General features: G+C 33.4%; 3 protein-coding genes and 1 pseudogene across 6 annotated transcripts; 2 read left to right on the forward strand and 2 right to left on the reverse strand.

Moving 5' to 3' along the window:
• Positions 1-107: 107 nt before the first annotated feature.
• Positions 108-2,397, reverse strand: LOC25489815 (probable RNA-binding protein EIF1AD). 4 transcript variants are annotated; one of them, XM_039831700.1, is made up of 7 exons: positions 2,160-2,397; positions 2,076-2,081; positions 1,703-1,718; positions 1,210-1,420; positions 923-1,049; positions 639-767; positions 108-491 (listed from the first exon to the last, which is right to left on the reverse strand). In XM_039831700.1, exons 4-7 carry the CDS (start codon positions 1,397-1,399, stop codon positions 284-286), a joined length of 654 nt encoding a protein of 217 aa, XP_039687634.1. In that variant the 5' UTR covers positions 1,400-1,420; positions 1,703-1,718; positions 2,076-2,081; positions 2,160-2,397; the 3' UTR covers positions 108-283. The 4 variants fall into 4 exon arrangements, with proteins under 4 accessions (XP_039687634.1, XP_024635110.1, XP_024635109.1 ...); XM_024779342.2 differs by having other exon boundaries at positions 1,703-1,907; positions 2,024-2,081; XM_024779341.2 differs by lacking the exon at positions 1,703-1,718 and having other exon boundaries at positions 2,024-2,081.
• A 4,069-nt stretch (positions 2,398-6,466) lies between these two features.
• Positions 6,467-9,063, reverse strand: LOC25489816 (transcription elongation factor TFIIS). Its single transcript, XM_013606038.3, has 3 exons — positions 8,881-9,063; positions 8,576-8,762; positions 6,467-7,672 (listed from the first exon to the last, which is right to left on the reverse strand). The coding sequence occupies exons 2-3, from the start codon at positions 8,744-8,746 to the stop codon at positions 6,734-6,736; spliced, it is 1,110 nt and encodes a 369-aa protein (XP_013461492.1). The 5' UTR covers positions 8,747-8,762; positions 8,881-9,063; the 3' UTR covers positions 6,467-6,733.
• A 1,682-nt stretch (positions 9,064-10,745) lies between these two features.
• On the forward strand, positions 10,746-14,036 carry LOC112420257 (uncharacterized; annotated as a pseudogene).
• Positions 14,037-17,358: 3,322 nt separating this feature from the next.
• LOC25489818 (probable WRKY transcription factor 70) lies at positions 17,359-19,576 on the forward strand. The gene is made up of 3 exons (XM_013606040.3): positions 17,359-17,873; positions 17,982-18,083; positions 18,868-19,576. Exons 1-3 carry the CDS (start codon positions 17,536-17,538, stop codon positions 19,358-19,360), a joined length of 933 nt encoding a protein of 310 aa, XP_013461494.1. The 5' UTR covers positions 17,359-17,535; the 3' UTR covers positions 19,361-19,576.
• The last annotated feature ends 763 nt before the right edge of the window (positions 19,577-20,339 follow it).

Below are 20,339 nucleotides of genomic sequence, written 5' to 3' on the forward strand. Positions count from 1 at the left end.
TCTTATTGTATTCATTTAGGTTAAATGAAATGTCCTTTCATCCATTCTAAATGCATTTTTTTTATAATACCCATTGGCAACAATAACTTTTGTCTGTAAAAATTAAGTTTCTTGTCAGTGGTTCTCATTGATTTATCCAAACAAAAAACAAACTTACAGAATTACTCAAATAAATGATTGTGTTCTATAATTTGACAAGTTAATTCAAATTCGATTCTAAGTAGAGTTCAAACATTTAAATACTCAAGAGAATCATCACATGGATTCAAAGCAAGAGCATTCTTTACATAGTGTTGGTTGAACTATGGGAGCCAACAAAATAATCATCATTATCTGAATTGGATTCTAAATCTTCATACAGCTCAAAAGGTTGTATCCTGTTTGTATTGGCTTCCAGTGGAGGTAGTCCATCATCATCATCACTTGTGTCTGTCTCATTCTCTTGTTGCACGGTGGCTCTTTCATTTGAATCATGTTTAAATATTTCAGGCCTATACATAAAAAAATGATTAAAAATATGAGAATTTGATAACTTGTGGATGCCACTATATGCTACCATATAACATCCAAGTTTGATTGATATAGAGAATATAAACAAAGCATGTGAAGTAAAACCATCTAAATATGCATCAACATACGGCTCAAAAGGTTGTATCTTGTTTGTATTGTCTTCCATTGCAGGTAGTTCATCATCATCCCTTATGTCCGTCTCAGTCTCTTGTTGCTCGGTGGCTATTACTTTTAAATCCTGTTTAAATATTTCAGGCCTATACATAAAACATGATTAAAAAAATATGAGAATTTGATATGTTGTGGATACCATTATATGCCACCATACAACATCCAAGTTTGAATGATAGGGAATATGAACAAAGTATGGGAAGAAAAACTATGTGAATCAAAGTTGTTAACAAGAACACACCATTCTGGAGATTTCTGTAATGCTCGGACTTGTTCATAGACAAGAACTTGAACAACAATACATCCAACCTTGCTTCCTGATTCAAGAGCCTCTTTCTTCCCACTTTCATCAACTACAACAAAGTTCCCTGCAGATTGAGAAAGAAAAAGAAAAAACAGCTTGTGTTGGATCATCAATGAAGTAAAGTCATAAAAAGAATAAAACAGTTAGGGAGACTGTGAATATGATTGAGTAAAATAATGGATGAAAACAGAAAATGAAAATGATTTAGATAAATAGAAGAAAACCTCTTTTAATCCACATGCTTTTCTGAAACTTAGCAGGAAATATAGCAAGTGATTTATCACCGCGTGCATCCATAATCTCAATGAGATTGGAACCACGAAGAGAGACGACACGCATGATGCATTGTCCATGTTGAAGCGTAACATGTTTTTCCTCTGTTGCCCTTTTCAAATTCTTCCTTCCTCCTCCCATGGTTATCACAATCACAAAACCCTACATATCACAAATGGCAATTCAGTCAGTATCGCTACCACAAACAAACTAAAGGAAATTGAATTAAATCATAAAAAGATTATTATTAGGCTAAATTACCTTTTTGGTCTCTATCTATTTAGTTGGTATCGGATTGGTTCTCTAACTAAAAATTGATTTATGTGGGTCCTCTAACAGAAATGACTAAATAGTTAGAGGACCAAAAATGTAATTAAGCAGATTATTAATTTTGTAATTGGATTTGGTTCACTATGCATTTTAAGAGCGAGAAGAGAGGAATACCTGTTGAAGCAAGTCGGCCGTATTACTCGTCACTACCAACCAACAACGCCGCAGCGGCAAACACTCCACTCTGAATCTTAAACATATAAAAGCCCCTGATACTCATTTTCTTTTAGCGATCTCTTGTAGCATCGCCCCTAACGCCGCCCGCGACTGACGAGTAATACGGCCGACTTGCTTCAACAGGTATTCCTCTCTTCTCACTCTAAAAATGCATAGGGAACGCAGATGAATAGAACAATTCATTAAAAAATCCCAAATTTAACCTATTCAAACCCTAATTTCACATTTTAACAGATAAACGAAGAAGAAGAAACGAACCTCCAAAACGATGAAGAAGAAGAAGAAGAAATAGAGGTGTTGAGCAGAGTTGCTGAGCCTGAATTAGAAACAAAGAAAACGATGAGTAATGAAGAAAAGAGGAAACGAAGAAAACGAAGAAAGGATGAAAACGAACCTGTGTGATTTCAGCTGCCAGAATCGGAATCGCCTGAGCTTGATGATCGGAATCGCGGAATCGGAATCGCGTGAGCTTGCTTGATTTGATGATACAACCGTGTGTGAATCGCGGAACCGGAGGAATCGCGGAATCGGAATCGGCGGAATCGCGGAATCGGAATCGGAATCGGAATCGGCGTGGAGAAGAAAAGAGTGTGACCGACCGTGTGTGTGCAGTGTGAGTGAGAGTGACTGAGTGAGGCTGATGTCACATACGTGAGTTAGGGTTATTTCAATTTGGGCCGGATCCCTAATATTGGGTTGTCCAGTCTAGGCCCAGCAGACACCACACCAAAAATGACCCACTCTTAATTTTTTGCGGGCTGCCCCCGTGGCCCGAACGGGCTAGTCCTAACGGACTCCGGGCTTTTTTAGGCCGGGCTAAAAAGCCTTGAAAAAATTCGGGCTCCAATTATTAGGCCCAAGCCCTACGTTTTATGCGGGCTTTCGGGCTGGCCCATACGAGCCGGCCCATTTTGACAGCTCTAGTGAAGAGAAACAAAAGAAAAGGACCTAAGGTAGAAAGGGTAAATGAAAAAAAAAAAAAACTCTATAATCTTTAATGTTGGCAAATTACCTTTGCAAAATTTAATCATTTAAAATTTCGTCTCTCTCCACTTAATCACTGCCACCTCAGTAATTTGATGACGTGGCAGTCTCAATTAGCAAAAGTTTGTATGAACGGACAAAAATACCCTTGGCTTCTTCTCCTCATCTTCATCCCTTCCAACACCCTTTTCTTTCAACCCAGAAATTACTACCCATTTCTATTTTATCCAACAATCACTACCTTGGCAATGCAAACTTATAAAAGACCTATTTTTCATGAGAATTCTAGCTGATTACAACAATTCCTCTGTAACAGCTCATAGAACAAAGAACTAAAAATCCAGACCTATGGCCTCGTCGGAAGAAACAACAACATGGCAACAATGATCACGATGGTGATTCCACAATTCCTCGTATTGCATATTCAACCATCCTTGTCTCACGAAACTCAACAAATTTTGGTTTTTCCCAAAGTCAGAGCTCCCAACACATGATAAACCGATACTCACACCATTAAAATTCAAAGGGATGTTTGAAATTGAATTAACTAAAGGATTCAATTTTTTCTCAGAATCAACAAAAAAAAATGAAAATTTTGATGGGTTAAAGTAAAACAGATATATGGTTATTAAAGGGTAAGGATCAAGATCAGGAGAATAACAAGGGCGTTAATGGCTGGCGGGATCAAGTTGAGAAAAAGGGGAAGAGAGAAAGAAAGAGATTTTCATTTTTATGGAAGATGAACAACAAGATCATGGCCCATGGATCTCACCGTCGTCGTCACCACCATCTCCGTCGTCGTCATCATCGTCGCTGCCTTCACCGCCAACCATCGCCGTCTTCTACCACGGTGGGAACCGTCACCAAATGCAATTTTGTTTGTCACGTGACTATCTTATAATTCCTCCAAGGAGGAGAACTTTATGATTGATTAATCTCTAGTGGTAGATTTTGAAATGGTAAGCACTACCGATCAACCATGTATTTAGTTTGCATATAGTTGAAGAAAATGAAGAACTGGGTCAATGTATTGAAGAAGAGGAATATTTTGAGAAGATGAAATTAGGGGTATTTTTATCCTTTCCCAAGCCATTTTGCTAATTTGATGATCTGACAGTGATTAACCGAGTCAAAGGATGAAATTTTAAATGATTAAAGAATGCAAGGCTAGTTTGCAAGGATTAGCGAATACATGGACTAATTTTTAAATGACGCCTAATTGCAAGGGCTAAACACATCATTAAGCCAAAAAAAAAATAGTAAATAGGCAATTACCCCTGAAATAGTAAGTTTCGTCAATTACCCTCTGAAATTAACAAAACTTCAATTATCCCCCTGAAATTTCACAACGTTAATCAATTTACCCCCTTCGTCAAATTTTTCTGTTAGTGAACATGACGTTTTGCAAATACCCCCCTGAAGTTTTGCATTTATGTGCAAAATGCCCCCCAAACTTAAAAATTTATCTTATTTTTTTCTTAAAAACAAACAATTAATAGTTAAATATTAAAACTAACTATTAATTTTAAAATTTGGGAAAACTACATGCATATATACATCAAAATAGGCTTCAAAATGGGAGAAAATGTGTATTTTTTAAAGTGACAATAATTGGATGATTTGTGGATTATTTTCAAAGGTAAAGAAATATATGTCTAAGTGTTTGACATTTCTCAATAAGTGTTCCTCTATACATACCGATCACATATTTCATTTGCTGATGATTTGTGTCTTTTTTACATGAATATTACTTAATATGTTATATATGATATGTCGGTCTGATAGTATTGTGGTGTGAGCTAGATTGTATACGATGAATGATTGTCCTTGCCTGCAGCACAAACAAGAAGTTAGAATGAAGTTTTCTATAAAGTGTGTAAACAAGAACAAATCATATGAAAATATTGAGGGTTGTGTAGTTTAAATGGTTTGAGCAAATTGTTGAAGAAGTTGGAGGAGTTAAAAGACTAAGATGGTGAAGGAGAAAATATAAATTTAAAACTGATTATTAACTTGTCTATAAACCCCTAAAAATAATAATTTGTCTATTAGAAATAACCATTATTTTCACTTTAAAAATACACATTTTCCCTATTTTGATGTATATATGCATGTAGTTTTTCCAAACCACAAAATTAATAGTTAACTTTAATATTTAATCGTTAATTGTTTGTCTTTAAGAAAAATATATATAAATTTTTAAGTTTTGGGGACATTTTGCACATAAGTGCAAAACTTCAGGGGGGGTATTTGCAAAACGTCATGTTTTCACTAACAGAAAAATTTGACGGAGGGGGTAAATTGATTAACGTTGTGAAATTTCATGGGGTAATTGAAGTTTTATTAATTTCAGGGAGGTAATTGATGAAACTTACAATTTCAGGGGGATAATTGCCTATATATATATATATATATATATATATATATATATATAGGGATTTGTTAGAACACACATTAGTTTTTATGTGGGAGTGTTTTAGCAAGTTATAACTAAAAAGTTAATAAATACACCTTAAGGTCCTCCGTTTTAAAATGAGTGTCGTTTTAGGCAATTACACACAGATTAAGGAATCAAATGAAATAATCATTAGACATAACATTTTTACTAAACTGCACTTGTTTTATATTGTGTGCGAAAAAAGTTGGAGTATTTATCGAAGGTAAAGTTAGAAGAAAAAAATTAATGTTGTATGGGAAATGTAAAGTGACATTCCTTTTAAAACATTTTTTTTTTTTGCTAAAGTGACATTCATTTTAAAATGGATAGAGTGGTAGTTATTAAAGTGACGTGTTCTGATCAAATAATAAACTTTTATTGGATGTCACGTGTCTTTTTTTTTTTAAAGAGAAAAACTATATGAATTTTTTTATTATATAATTAGTGAAAAGACGGGTACTCACGTGCCCATCTTTTCGCTCTTTTTATTATGTTAAAGTTTGAAAATTATAAACGTGTTTTTTATGAAATTTTGAATGTTTGTTGCTTTCAAGTTATATAATAAACTAAACTATCAATAATATGACCCAAAAAAAAAAATCTAAATTCTTTTTTTAATGATACCAACAAGTTGATTAAGGGTACAATTGAAATGATGAAAATGCCTTCAATTTCCGTTCTCAAAATGAAATCTATCTAGAAGCTAGGTTATGACACAGGTTTGGATGTTAATTTCTTAACCATTTGCTCAGCTTTGTTAGTTTATGTTCAAAAGGTGTCAAAACTGATAAAATCTGACATTGAAGAATGCTTCAACAAAACACACCTCCAGAGATTGAATTCATTTTTAGACATTCAGATTCAAAATGAAGTTAAATAAAATAAGCAACAGAAGAAAAAAAAAATGAAGTGGTTTTCCTGGCCGCAAAACTATGTATGTGCTTCAGTACAACAAGCAAAGAAGGAGAAGGGATTATAGATTTGGGATGTGGGAGTTGGAGTTGGAGAGAGAACTGAAAGCTGAGATGAACATACAAAGGATAGCCGGCACATGAATGGTCAGGTTTAGGAAGGGGAAGCGCAATTGTGGGTGTCTTTCTCTACTAAATAATACAACCCAAGGGCTCACATATTTGATTCTAGCTCTAGAGTGTTCCAAGATCTGATGGTACTCAACTAATGCTCTTGCCTTTGGCCAGTGCTACTGTAAGTGGTCTACCTAACAATTTAGTTATGTCATCAGATAAGTTGGACTTGGATGCCATTCTGAATCACCGGTAAAACCTGAGAAAAAAACATTGGTGCAATTTTATAAAAAGATAAATAAATTGTAACATAACAACAAACTACAGAAACGCTAAAACTCTAAGCTAAAAGAATAAAAAGTACATTTAGTCCTAAACAGTTTCTAAATGTAACAGTCTGAACAGAAAAATTCTGGTGCTACAGTAGAGCGGTGTGGAACCGCAATGACATCACACGTTCATACACTATATATCAGTAACGACTGATAACAGCTCTTGTGAGAGTCACCAATCACCACAGCACTAACAAAACTTCCAACGGTTGTTGCAGTTAACACAAGTGACATAGGTTGTCATAGGTTCGTCAGCACTGCGAGTTTGCATTTGGTAATAGGTGGTTTTCCTTTGTCCACACCGACCACACTTAAATTGATCAGTAGTAGCTTTTGGTTGAAGTCCGCGCTCACAGTCGAACAAAGCTTTCTGCTCGATTTTCTCATTCTCTTGCTTCCTTTGCTCACTAGCCATTTCTGCTGAGCTCATGACGGCCAGCCGCTGTGGCTCAACAGTACCAAGCAGAACTTTTCTCCGGAAATCTGGGTTCTTCTGATCCTTAAGATTAAACATTAAGGACCTATACTTGACCTTTTGGGCTCCATTTGAAGGACCCCAGTTTTCAAATAATACGGACTCCACTGTCACTGCCACACGAATAGGGTCACATGCATTCACTTCATCCATCATATCTTCATCTGCCTCTTCAAAGACCTTCGCTAAAGCATCTCGGAGAAGTTCCCTTATTTTGTCTCGCGCTGAATCGTTAGATTTGATCATAGTCTTCAGCTTTGGTGGAGCAGCAGCGCTGGATGAAATTTTCTTTGCCGCAGATACTGGTTTTTCCTCCTTCGCTTTGATGTTGGAGGTACGATCAGTTTTCTCAATTTTAACATCCACATTTTGTGCCTTTACATTTCCAGAGCTCAGCTTTGATGAACCATTCCCATTAACTTTCTCCACCTTGGCACTTTCACCTTTCTCAACCTTCACTGAAGGACTCTTTTGCAATTTGCCAGCTTTAGCTCTCTCCCCATTCGTTGACTCAACCTTAGAATCAGAGGCCCCATTCTTATTTTTACTTGTTTCCTTGATAATTACGTCTTTCCATATCGCAATTAAGTCAACAGCAAAAGCCCGAATGTTCTCCCTGGGATGCTTGGTGAGAGTTTTAAGATGTTTTCCCACCTGGAAGATTACATCGGAAAATTAAAAAAAAAAAAAAATGAAAATCTTAACAAGTACAGGAAAAGCCATGAAAAAAGTAAAGATTTGAGATCAATTTGGTCTACCCTTAACTATCTTTATTTCTTTTCCCTGAATTCCAAATACTACAGTTTTTTCTATCTAGTTTGGACATCTCTTCAATTTTTCATTGAACTTTGTTTTCATTTACCAATTTATCTCTGAAACTGGCAATCTCAGATAGATTAATAACTTAGATTAAAAAGTACAAAAATAAAAGCAAAGCGCCAAAATACTTTTCAATGTTGATAATGTTCTTCTACTATGATTATTAAAAGCAAACAAACTACTATTAAGCAAGGATACACAGATTCACCAGCAAGAAATTGTGGCAATGTGAGTATGCTTGTAAGAAAAGGAAGCCATAAGCAAGGTTCATAAATGGAGCATCAGCCAAAATAAACAAAAAAACAGTATAGTGTGGCGCACAATTAGACCACAATCATACCAATAAACTATGAACTAGTTTATCACGGGTCAAATATTGTCTAGCATTGAAAAAATATTGCTATCAAATACGGAGAGGATACATTAGGATTTGTTTGTAAATATGTGCAATAATCAAATTAGATCAAATCAAAACCGTTCCAGTTTCAATAAGTTCCAAACATAAAGAGTTGATTTTCCAAAATCTAAATCAAATAAAATTATCACTCAAACACTGTCCTAAATTTAACATGTCTGATCTATATTTTCCTTCCTTTGAATTGAACCCTAACAACTATAACATGCAAAACATATCAAATATGCAACGTGAAAATAAAAATAATACAACAAAAATTTACATAAGAAATTATTGAAAATCAAAGAAACCTAATTTTGCAATGTGAATAGAAAAATAATAACCTGGGTATTGACGAGAATTTTGTAATTGACCGGAAAATTCTTGAGCTGTTCAAGCGCATCGAGGCATCGGGTTTCTTCGCTGGGACTATTATCGGTGGAGGTGGAAGCATCCGCCGCTTTCTTCGCGGCTTCGTACAATTCGACCAACTCTTTCTCTTTCTCCTTCTCCATCGAACCCAACCACTTTCTGTTACACGAAAATCATACGAAAAACGTTAAAAACAGAAAAAGCAACAAAAAAAAATATATATATATATATACAAAGAAGAAAAACAGAGATTTGATATTCAGAGTGGGAAACTCACGAGAATGGTGCTTGTTGTGTTCTGCGGCTGCGGTGTCGTTGGTAGTGACGAGAAACAAAAGAAAAGGAGAGAAGGTAGAAAGAGATGATACATATAAACAACGGAGGATCATTGTGTGTTAACTGGATCAGACGGTTGGAGATGTTTGTTGTGTTGTGTGTGAAACTAGGTATATCGAACTTTCTAGATCCGGTAATTCAGATCATAATAAAATCCATTTTTTATTTTTCACACACGTCTTTTTACTCGTCAAAGGGTTTCCTATTTTTTTTTTTTTCAAGGGTATTTTTTATTGTTATATACTAGTTTTTTGGTTTTATAGAGTATCTGTAAGGTATTGAGGTAAAATAACTTGTGAGGTTAATGGAAATATATTTTAGGTTTATATTGTCTTTACATGATACTAAAGGGTAAATAAAATAAAAATATAGTAGTTATAAAAGTCAGGTGTTGTAACCAAATATAATAAACTTTTATTGGATGTCACGCATCTTCTTTTTTTTTTTTAAAGAGAAAAACTATATGAATTTTTTTATCAAATAATGTGTCTATCCGTCTATTATAAAAAAATAAAATTAAACTTGAAGTTTTGGAAAGAAAAAATTGCATATTTAACAATTCTTTCATTTAGTATTGTTATCTTTAATTAATTATAATATTCTTAATTCAAAATTGAACTGAGATAGTTTAGATTTGATTTCTTCAGATTTATTTAACAAATACATTTGATGTAAAATTTAAATTAAGATTATATCAAATTTGATTTGATACCCTCTACCAAAAAAAATTGATTTGATACAAATTTAAAATTAAGATTAAATTTAATTTTTATTTGATTAGGTAAAGAGGATTAAAATCGTAAATAAAAGAGAAATTTATTTATTTTTATGATAAATGAACGGAAGATTTGGGACCAAAATTTGATATTTCTCCTTTATAATTATTATTTTCTTATTATTCCTTTTATTTATAATATATTGTATAAAAGTCTGTAAAAAATATATAAACTTTGTAACATTTTTTCTAGCGGAGACTTGGAATTGAACTGCTCATAAAGGTCTTGTTTTTTTTTTTTTTAGGGATATAAAGGTCTTGTTAAGTGAGGCGGACAATTAAAATTTTAATTTTATTATCTCATATTAGAAAGTATTGTTGATTTGGTAGAAGAAAAGAAGTAATGGTGAATTAGTCAATGTCGTCCACATCAAGTAAAGAATTATTTTTAACAAAAGTTGCTTCTAATAACCAGAAGGACATAAGTAGGTTTCTATCTAGAATCAGGTTTTTCAGTTATGTTGGTCGCATTTTTTGTGTTAACTTTAATTTAGAAAGATACTTGGCGTCTGCCATGTGCCTCTACTCTACAGTTCAAAAGTAGCCTAGTACTTCCAAAGTGGATGATCTGTGAAATTTGTACAAAATAGTGCTTGAAAGGGAAAATATTTTATATTTCAACTGCAAAAAAAAAATAAAATTACTTGAGCTCCTAGCGATTTAAAAAGAATTTCAGATAATGATTTAGTTCGTATGCTCGCTCTATCGCTGTAAATTTATTTTAATCTTTGCATTATCATACATATGCTTGATTATAATCTGATGACAATTTAAAAGTATTATGGTCCTTTATCGCTCAAATATACCAGTGCGTTATCATCATCCGTGAAGGATTACAGTTGACACAAATTTATGCCTCGTTCAAGATATATGGGAAGACCAAGTAAAATAATTTATGACAAAATATCTGGTAAAAACAACCAGTAGACAGCATTAAAATTAATATCCGAAACCACCACATAATATCAGAAACAGGTATGTTTCAGCAGAAAACAACATAATTCTACCGTTATTCAGCTACTCGTCATTAACATGATCCAAAAATTCAAATCATTCTTCTCAAGTCTCAATTCATTTTTCCTCAGGCTCTGGCTTCTCGAAGAAGGTCTTCCTCAAAAAGTCCCATGGCTGTTGGTGATTTAAGCAACAAAAAAACAATGCATTAGAAGTTTAGAACTGCACTAAAGATATAACAAGAAACCATATATGAATACTTAATAAAAGCAAAATGTCACACATACTAACTCAAATTACAAAAGTAGAGAAATTCATTAAAAGCCATGTGCCCAGATAGCAAGGATGATTAAGCCACAACTTGTGACAGTGTCCTCAAGATCATTGAAGAAGCTTAAAAGAACCAGTAAAACAGAGACTATTGAAAGAGCTCCACCTCTCATTAAAGCAATCTATTTGAAGACTTATATCCAACTTAGAGTATATTACATTTGGAGCTATTACTGTAGTCCTTTCCTTACAGCTACCAATGTGTGGCTTTATCCTTGAGTAAGGTTATACTGATACAAAAGTTAAGTTCTAGACCCTTATTACTGAGGGTATATGCTACAAGGAAAGTGAAGGGAAAAAGAGGGTACACACATAAGGGTAAGGAGGACGGAATAGAAAGGCGTCTTCATGTTGTCAAGTCCGGGCCAAACAGTACCTGAATGCTGAGCTCAAAAAGACTAGTGGCAAGTTCGAGTTCAGATGGGGAGAAATGAGAATAGAATTTAGGATAATTAATGTTCCAGAGTGGAATATTAGTAGACCCCGACGACAATGAGACTAGTGGTTGTTCTTTCTGAGCAATGAGTAATTTAACCTCTTCTCTACCATTTTCTTCCTCTTTTATGCTATAAGAATGGTAACTGCCCTTGGTGGTTTCTTTGGCTGTTATCCCTGGTTGTGTGTTCCTTTCCCCGAGTACATGTTTTTCAATAACTCGGATTGTTTTCCCGTTACATAGGAATAGTACATGTTGAGTAAAAAGAGGATGGGCTGCGCATTCAGACGTGGGCCGAATGCCAAGTTCATATGATCCAATCCGGCAATGGTCAGGGGTTTGGCCTTTTTGGTTAACCCAAGAAATAGGAAATAGTCAATGACGGACCAGGTAGAAACATAGGCATGAATTGAGAGGAAAAGTGAGGGTTTAGGATGGTGGTCCGATGCATCTGTATAACTAAATTTATCTTTTCAGATTTGCAATTTTCAGTTCTAGACTACAAGTAAGGAGCTGGTCTTTGTTGTTTTTGTTGTTAAAAAACAATATGTGTCATCGTTTGTGACATACAACAATAACTCCATTAAAACCAAAATCCGAATCAAATAGTTGGGGGTCGTTTAATTTATAAACCCTATCTAGTGGTCTAACTCTCCAGCCTCGTGCTTGAAGCCAGGATGCACAAAAACATGTAATGACTAATAATGAGATTGAGAACACGTGAATCTCGTAATGTCTATATGTTCGACAGTATTCCTATTTTTTCACCGAGGAAGAGACAATATCAAATTCAACTAATCAACGAAACATCTATCAAAAGATCATATAAATCAAATTTTGTTGAAACTTGAAGTATACTAACTTTTAACAAAGAATTCCATCAGCATCACAAACAAAAAAAACTTAAATTAAACATTCATGCCAGCCATGTTTGGTACACCATAAAGCAGACCAGAAAGTTCAAAATTTTATAAACAACACTATACAAGCCATTGATTAAATATATCAAACAAACACCATTAATCTTAAGAGCAATGATATTTGTACATCTATCTAATGACAACTTTGGTGACAGCTCTGAAGCCCCGAAACTCCAAAAATGGTGAAGTATCGTATCCGACACGTATCCGATACCGATACGCCCCAATACGTCCCGACACTTGTATCGGAGAAGTATCGGACAGTTAATATTTATTTTTTGAAGGAAAAAAAATGACCGATACATGTCGGATACGACTAACTTGTACTCCGACACAGCTTACTTATACTCCGACACCTATCAAGTCTGGCAGCGCTATCAAAATCATATTGTCTCTTCTAACCTAAAAAAATAGGGTTTCTCGTCACCACATAGCAATAGCTATTCTCTCTTCTAACCATTACCACTAATTGAATTCTACTCTGTTTCTCTTCTCTCTAATGTTATGTTTCTTCTGCTGTTTGTTTTCGATATAAATTACTGATGTTAAGTAGTCACCATTAGACAAAGATGTTCTTTTTTTTATAGTACTTAGATGTTCTCTTTGGATGGTACTAATGATGTTTAGCTATATTCTATCTAATTTGTGCGGAAAAAATATGTAATTGTCACTTGTTTTGATCATTTTCATTAATGTGAATGTTTGTTTATCTTCATTTTTAGTTATGTTTATACATTGTGCACATACTATTAATTTTAAATTTAATTTTTTAATAACGTATCGAGGTCGTATCGTATCAGGAATTTTGAAAATTTTCGTACCGGTATCGTATCGGTATCGTGTGTCAGGTATCGGGGCTTCACAGGGTGACAGCCATGTGTTTCTCTCTTCTTATTGGTCAAAAACAATAGAAAGAGAAAAAGGAAGAGAGAGGATAAGAACAGTTGTCAAAAGTTCTCACAAAATGGTTGTAGAAATCTCTAATCTTAAATGATGTAAAATTCACATATGAAACAATCACCCCAAAAAAATTCAGTGTAACAAAATAACTCAAAGTCAATAGTAAACTAATGTGATGTGCAATGCTGCGCCTACAGATCTATGCGTTGGTGAAATTTATGATATGATAGGAACTTAAAAGCCATAAAGGCAATCTCCAACACGTGATTGTGGATTCAACAAACATCACTGGTCAATTTCATTGAATATTGGTGGAAATCATTCCAATAAATTAAAGTCAAAAAGACATTAAATTTAAAATAAATAAAAAATTATATCAGAATATGGATTTCAAGAGTGAGGCAGATAAAACATATCGATTCGAAAATACAAAAATTGACGATCGAGATCAAAATTTTAGATCAGTATAGAACACCATCGAATGTGAGGATTCAAAGAAGGTAGAGGGTACAAATCCTTAACATCATATATAATCTTACGAAGGAAACTTGAAAAGTAAAGAGAGTATTGAGAATCTGAATTATCGAGGGAAGATAGAGATGGTTACCTGTACGAGGTAAAGAGCGCCGGTACCGGCAGTGACGCCCCAGAAGGCGGCGGCTTTGATGTCAGAAAATCGAGAACGAAGCTTCGCAGGTAAACCGGCCATTTTCCCCAAATGTCAAATCTCGAATGCCAAAAGAGAACCCTAGGAACACAACTTTAATTAATTCCAATATTTGGTACTAGAAATATTTTATTATAATTATTTCAATTTCGGTCGCCTGTTCCGAATATTCCTCGACTTACATACGGTGGTCTTAACCTTAATCTAAATTTACCAATTATATACGTAATAGACTGTTAAATTATACATGAGGTCTTCAAGTTTGTAATAAATTGGTTTTAAATTATTTTGGTCACATATAAGTTTTTTATATTTGATATTTGTAACAGATTAATCATTTATGTTATTTTGGTCACACATTAAAAAATTTCAATTTTAGTCTTTCTACAACATCATCCTTTTGGTTAATAAAAGTACTAAATTAAAAACTTTTACAAACTTGAAGGACTTATGTGTGACCAAAATTTCTTAAATGACCAATATATTACAAACTTCAAACTTATGACCAAAATTTCTTAAATGACCAATATATTACAAACTTCAAATTTAAAGAACCCCAAGTATAATTTAGCCATTATATACGGTTAAATTACACCTTATTTTTAATTTTTTTCCAAATAAAAAGTTAAGGTAAACTATTTATTTCATCCGATAAGAAATCAAATCTTAAGGTTTAAAGAGTATTTATAGAGGCGTTTATAAATCACTTGTCAAAATCTTCACACAAGTTGAATCAACAACATTGCATATAAGTTTATTTATTACCTACTGAATCAATTTTTATTGACTATATATTAAGTAAAAGGTAGCACTTTGATGAAATTGGAGTGTTAATGTGATATGACATTGGTCAATTACAATATCACAAATGTACAAAAAGACAAAAAATATGGTTTTCTTCTCTCATTTACAAGGATTTTTTGCTTTTTTATACAATGTGATATTGTAGTTGGTCAATTGACACAATTCATCAATTTATAATTTTCTCACATATCAATTTACTTTCAGCAAAAAAAATTATTAAATTAATCTTTAGCATTAAATTGGAGAAAAATTCGTCCCTCCATTATAATGATATTGTGAATGGATCTTTTTTTTAAAAAAAAATAAGATTATTAAATTACTTTTTTTTTTAAGAAAAAATAATTTAATAATTTATTTAATTTTAGTTTTTTTATTTATATGTGTAGGTGTATGTATATATTATCCCGTCATATTTGAAAACAAAAATATTATATATTTAAACCTAAAAACTTAATAAATAATGTTATCTTATTTCTTATCATCTGCACCTCAAACATGTAATATGAAAAATGTTTATGTTTTCCCTAAAGATTGTACCACCCACATACCTCAACCAGGACTACTAAAGTAGTTGTACGCTCACCTTTAGATCCATGTTATGGGTTGTTCGTGTTTTGCTCCTACAACGGTAGTTATGGTGGTTCTCTTTCAAACTCACTTCATATTTAATTCAAAGTTTGGATCACCAAATTTTACGATTGATTTTTGTTATGTATTGGTTTCATTGTACAGTAAATTTAGTTATGGGTTTTTGGGTCACTGGTGATGTCCGTGTGTTGTCGGATCATCGTTGTTGGCAAGTTGTTTGTTTTTGTAGGTTTATAGTATGTGTTTTTATGCTTATGTTCTAGATTAAGGATTGGATGGTTGAAGATTCGTGGCCTCTTTTTGCCATGGTTCGGTTACAAAAATCTGAAAAGGTCTTTTTGTTATGTTAACCCAAAACAGTCTATTTGGCGATTAACGTATTTGACTCATCTCTCGATCTGCGTTCTTACGCGTCTAGTTAAAACTTGTTGTGTTTGATGGATTACCTCTTCGATTCTCTGATCTTATGAATCTGTAGAGACTCTAGTACATTGCACTCCTTGTGACTGTTCTCAGACTGGTAATGCTCAAAAGAGATTTTATGCTCGCTATTTTGTTCAAGGAGTTGCTGGAAAGTGGAGTTTGATCCCATACTGGTAGTCGATCCATTCACTAGTTTTGAATCCTAACTGATGTTCACTCTTCATCTTTTCGTAACCTTATTTTGCGCCCATACGCATCACGATGTATTCTTGTTTGGGTAATACCTGGACCAAGTCAATGCACCTAGACCCTAGTCTCTCTGTCGTTTTCTTTGTATTTGGTATTTTCTTTTGTCTAAAAAAAATCTTACCTAATTCATTATTTTATTTTGTCTTTATTCTATCATGCACATCAAAAGAACCTTTAGAGAGTAAAGAATTAGTGTGATAAAATTTAGTACCCGTGTTTCGCAAGAACGCCATTAGAGTTTTGATTCTTATAAACTCCTAATCACCTATAATTGTTGGTTTGCAACGTTTATTCGAGCTAGTATTTTTTTTTTCTTCTCATCTATGTTATAACCCGCACCAAAATTCTGTCATTACTTCAGCATGATCACATAATCCCTCGGGTAAAAGGAAACAACCCATAATAATTTTAGAGGTGGATTACGCCACAAGTTATTTGATGCTCACCTCACGAAGAAAGAAATTTCTTCTTCCAACATTTTTAGGATCTTCCATGTGAAGTCTTGAACAATATCAAACACTTGTTGTTTTGATCTACCAACACAAGAGGGAAGTCCACAATTTTTTGATTGTGTCTCCACAAACTTAAGCAATTGTTGTTTCCATCTTTAAAAATCAATTTTTCTAGCATTAAGGACACTTCGGCTAGTAGAGATCCCTGAGTTGTCAAGATTAATAACAAATTGGCATGAAGGATCTTGGTAAAGTTGGATAATATTGTGGACACAGTTGTTGCATAATTGAGAATGTATGAAAAAGATGTTGAAATCAGTCGCAAATAATTAATTAGGTAATAAAAGAAGTACATTTATACTATGAAATGCAATGAAATTTCTTGATCGAATGAATGAAATGCTTAACTTGCAATAATAATAAGTACATATATGAAATGCAATGAAATTTCTCAATCCATGTGGATGATGTGAACTACTTGCGCCTCCCACCACGGTGGTGGGCCATTAGTAATTAGCAGAATACACGAATACTTCAGTTGAAAGTTGAATTGAATACATGTAATTGCATAATTAAGTTGTTGGGTAAGTAAAATTACCCTTGTTTGGTAGTGGCCACGTTTAGGCATTGATTAGAGGTATATAAATAAATTAAAAAGTTGTCGTCAGAAATGACAACGAAATTCAGCGGCACTTATGGATTAGTACTAACTTAATCTAGATTAGATGTACTAATAATAATAATAATAGAAAAAGCACTTAATTGTCATCTAGATACAAGTTGCTTGCTTATTATTACAAAAAAAAAATAAAAAAATATGAATGAACGTAAGCATTACATCAATAGCCCAACGTCATCTATTCCCTTTACAAGCCAAGCCAACGTTATATTTATCATTTATCTGTGGAAAAATTGAATCATCTATTCACATTTCAACATCATATCTCCCTTCCTAATATTTTCCATCCATTTACAACCCACTTTCCTAGCAAAAACATACTCTTTTCTTCCACACCACTATATTTGCCAAATCCTAACCCAATCCCACAACAACAACAACACAAACAGATCCTGATCCACTACACTAAATTATAGCAAATGAATGTTATTTTACCTGAAACTGTCTCTGCCAAGAAAAAGAAGCTACTCATAAAAGAGCTTCTTCAGGGTAAAGAATATGCTACTCAGTTAAAACTTTTGCTTAAGAATCCTGTTTGTTCTGATGGGTCTCCTTCTGTTAAGGAATTGGTGACTAATGTGTTGAGATCTTTCTCTGAGACTATTTCTGTGATGAATTCTACTGAAGATTGTAGTTTAGATGTGAATGATTCAGGTTCATTGGTGGAAGCTGATGATTTGAAGTCTGAAGATACAAGTGAGAGTAAGAAGAGATTGTCGCCAACTACAAAGGATAGAAGAGGTTCCTACAAAAGAAGGTACTGTTTGTTTTGTACGGACACAAGGAAAAAACATGTTTTTTTTTTGCACTATTCTCACACATGATAAGAAGAAATTACTAATCTTTATTGTTAATTATTATGCAGGAAGACAGATGAGACAAGGACCATAGTCTCTAAAACAATTGGTGACACTCATTCCTGGAGAAAGTACGGACAGAAGGAAATCCTCAATTCTAATTTCCCAAGGTAATCAATCATTATTTTCCTCTGCTTTTTCTAATGATTTTGTTAATTTTTTAATTGAAGACATTATTAGTTACTCGTTCTATTTATACAATATGAGCAAGTTAAAATTCATAATAAAAAAAAAGTTCATAAAAATAATTGAGCTAGTCAAAAATATTTTTTTAACGGTTCTAAATCGATGTATGATCAGATTTAGAAAATAGAAGCATTTTAGAGGCAATTTTAGATGTGTATAATTGATTTGGTCTCTGGAATTAATTCTAACTTGAGATTATGATTTGTAGCTTTTGATTCACCAAAGTGAATTTTACACTTAAATTTATGATTAGGTTCACTTTTAGGTAGATGTTTATAATTTAAATCAGTTTTATAAAATCAACTCTTACAAAATCAATGGTATTCCCGCATAAGCAAACATCCGCCAAGTGCATATTTCCATATCATGGTGAGTAAAAGCAATTTTGTAAAAATACACTTTGTAGTTTCAACAAAATTACAGGGTCACACACATTGTGATTTGAAATATGCACTAAATCGATTAAGAAACCGATTTTAAAATGAGATTATATACTATCAAGTGGTAATTGAGACCCACTAATTAGTTGTTTTCTTTTATAGTGAGACCCACTAATTACTAATTAGTTAATCAATTCATTTGACACTCAAATTTTACCAGTATACAAATTAATCCGCGCTAACTGGTATATAGTGTTTAACTTGTGTTGTATTTTCTTGTGTATAAGAAACTTGTCTTCTAAGAAACCTTTTCAATGATAATTTGCAGGAGTTACTTCAGGTGCACCCGGAAGCATGATCAAGGTTGCAAAGCAACCAAACAGGTACAATTGATAGAAGAGAATCCAGAAATGTACCAAATTACATACATTGGCTTTCACACATGCAAATCCACTCTACACACTCCACAAATGGTCTCATTCTCTGAAGATACTAATTGGGATTCAATTCTTGTGAATTCTAATCCTCACTCAAAGGAGGTTCTAACAAATTATGATCAACAAGATTCACATGTTATTAGCTCAGAAAGGTCAATTGTGAAACAAGAATATCCCAACAACGACGACAGTACTACTCCGAGGAGTGATGTTACTGACAACTTATTGGATCCTAATTTGTGGTCTGATTTTAAGGATTTTGAACTCTCCAAGGATATTGTGTATTCCTGCACTGAATCTCAAAATCTTGAAATTGATTTTGGGGTGTTTTCTTCTGATTTCAGCAATGATTTGATATATTTTGATGAAAGTCATTTGCTTTAATTAGTTAGCTTATTGAGTGTGTACGTATTTTGATCTTCCACGTCTGTCAATTTGATGTAGAGAAGAGCTTTTCTACAATGAACTTAGAGTAACCAGTTACCATTTGTAAGTTTTATCTGCCATATAATAGGCGTGTGCATATATAAAGGTATGTTGCACAATTTGCTTTTCTGTTATCTTTGCAAGATATTGTATATGATGATCAAATTAATGGCCTCCACAAAATGCAATGAAACTAAAAGGTTGTGGGACATGTATCCAATCATCCAAACTTTGAGCGTGGGGGGTGGGGTGAATACATGGAACTGTGATAAAGCATGATGAGAGTGATATTTCAGAGACAATAACTTGATCATTTGGTCCACACAAATTGTAACGTTTAGCTAAGAGACAGAGTGATCATTTGAGCAAGTGGGATAGATAGAAATATGCCTTATGGCCTATGGGGGTGTAGTCCAAGGACATGCCTCGCAAGAGGGTAATTGATTAAGCGAAATGATATCCTTCAAACATCAAAATTTGATGTTAACTATCATCAACCTAACTTTGGAATATTTCTTCTTCTGATTCTAAATTTTGGAAAGAAGTTATTAAAACCGAAATTGATTGTATTACTAAAAATAAAACTTGGATTTTAGTCGATTTACCTTCATGATAAAAAATAAAAAAAAACTATTGGTTGCAAGTATATTTTTAAAAGAAAATATAACTCTGATGGGTCGGTCGATAGATACAAAGTTCGTTTAGTTGTAGAAGGTTTTTCTCAAAAAGAAAAAAAAAAATTGTTTCCTTCTCCTCCATTTTACTTCTTGAGATAAACATATGTCTGATAAATTTGTGATTCTTGTTGTTCTGTTACCTCCATAACTACGAGAAGAACATGTTGAATTCTGAGGAATTTGCACACTCTGAGGCAGATAAATTCCAATGGCAGTCTTCGTGACGCCTCAGGTTAATACTAACGTATTCAATTTTACAG

Source organism: Medicago truncatula, chromosome 3, assembly GCF_003473485.1.
Source record: "Medicago truncatula cultivar Jemalong A17 chromosome 3, MtrunA17r5.0-ANR, whole genome shotgun sequence".
Lineage (NCBI taxonomy): Eukaryota > Viridiplantae > Streptophyta > Magnoliopsida > Fabales > Fabaceae > Medicago > Medicago truncatula.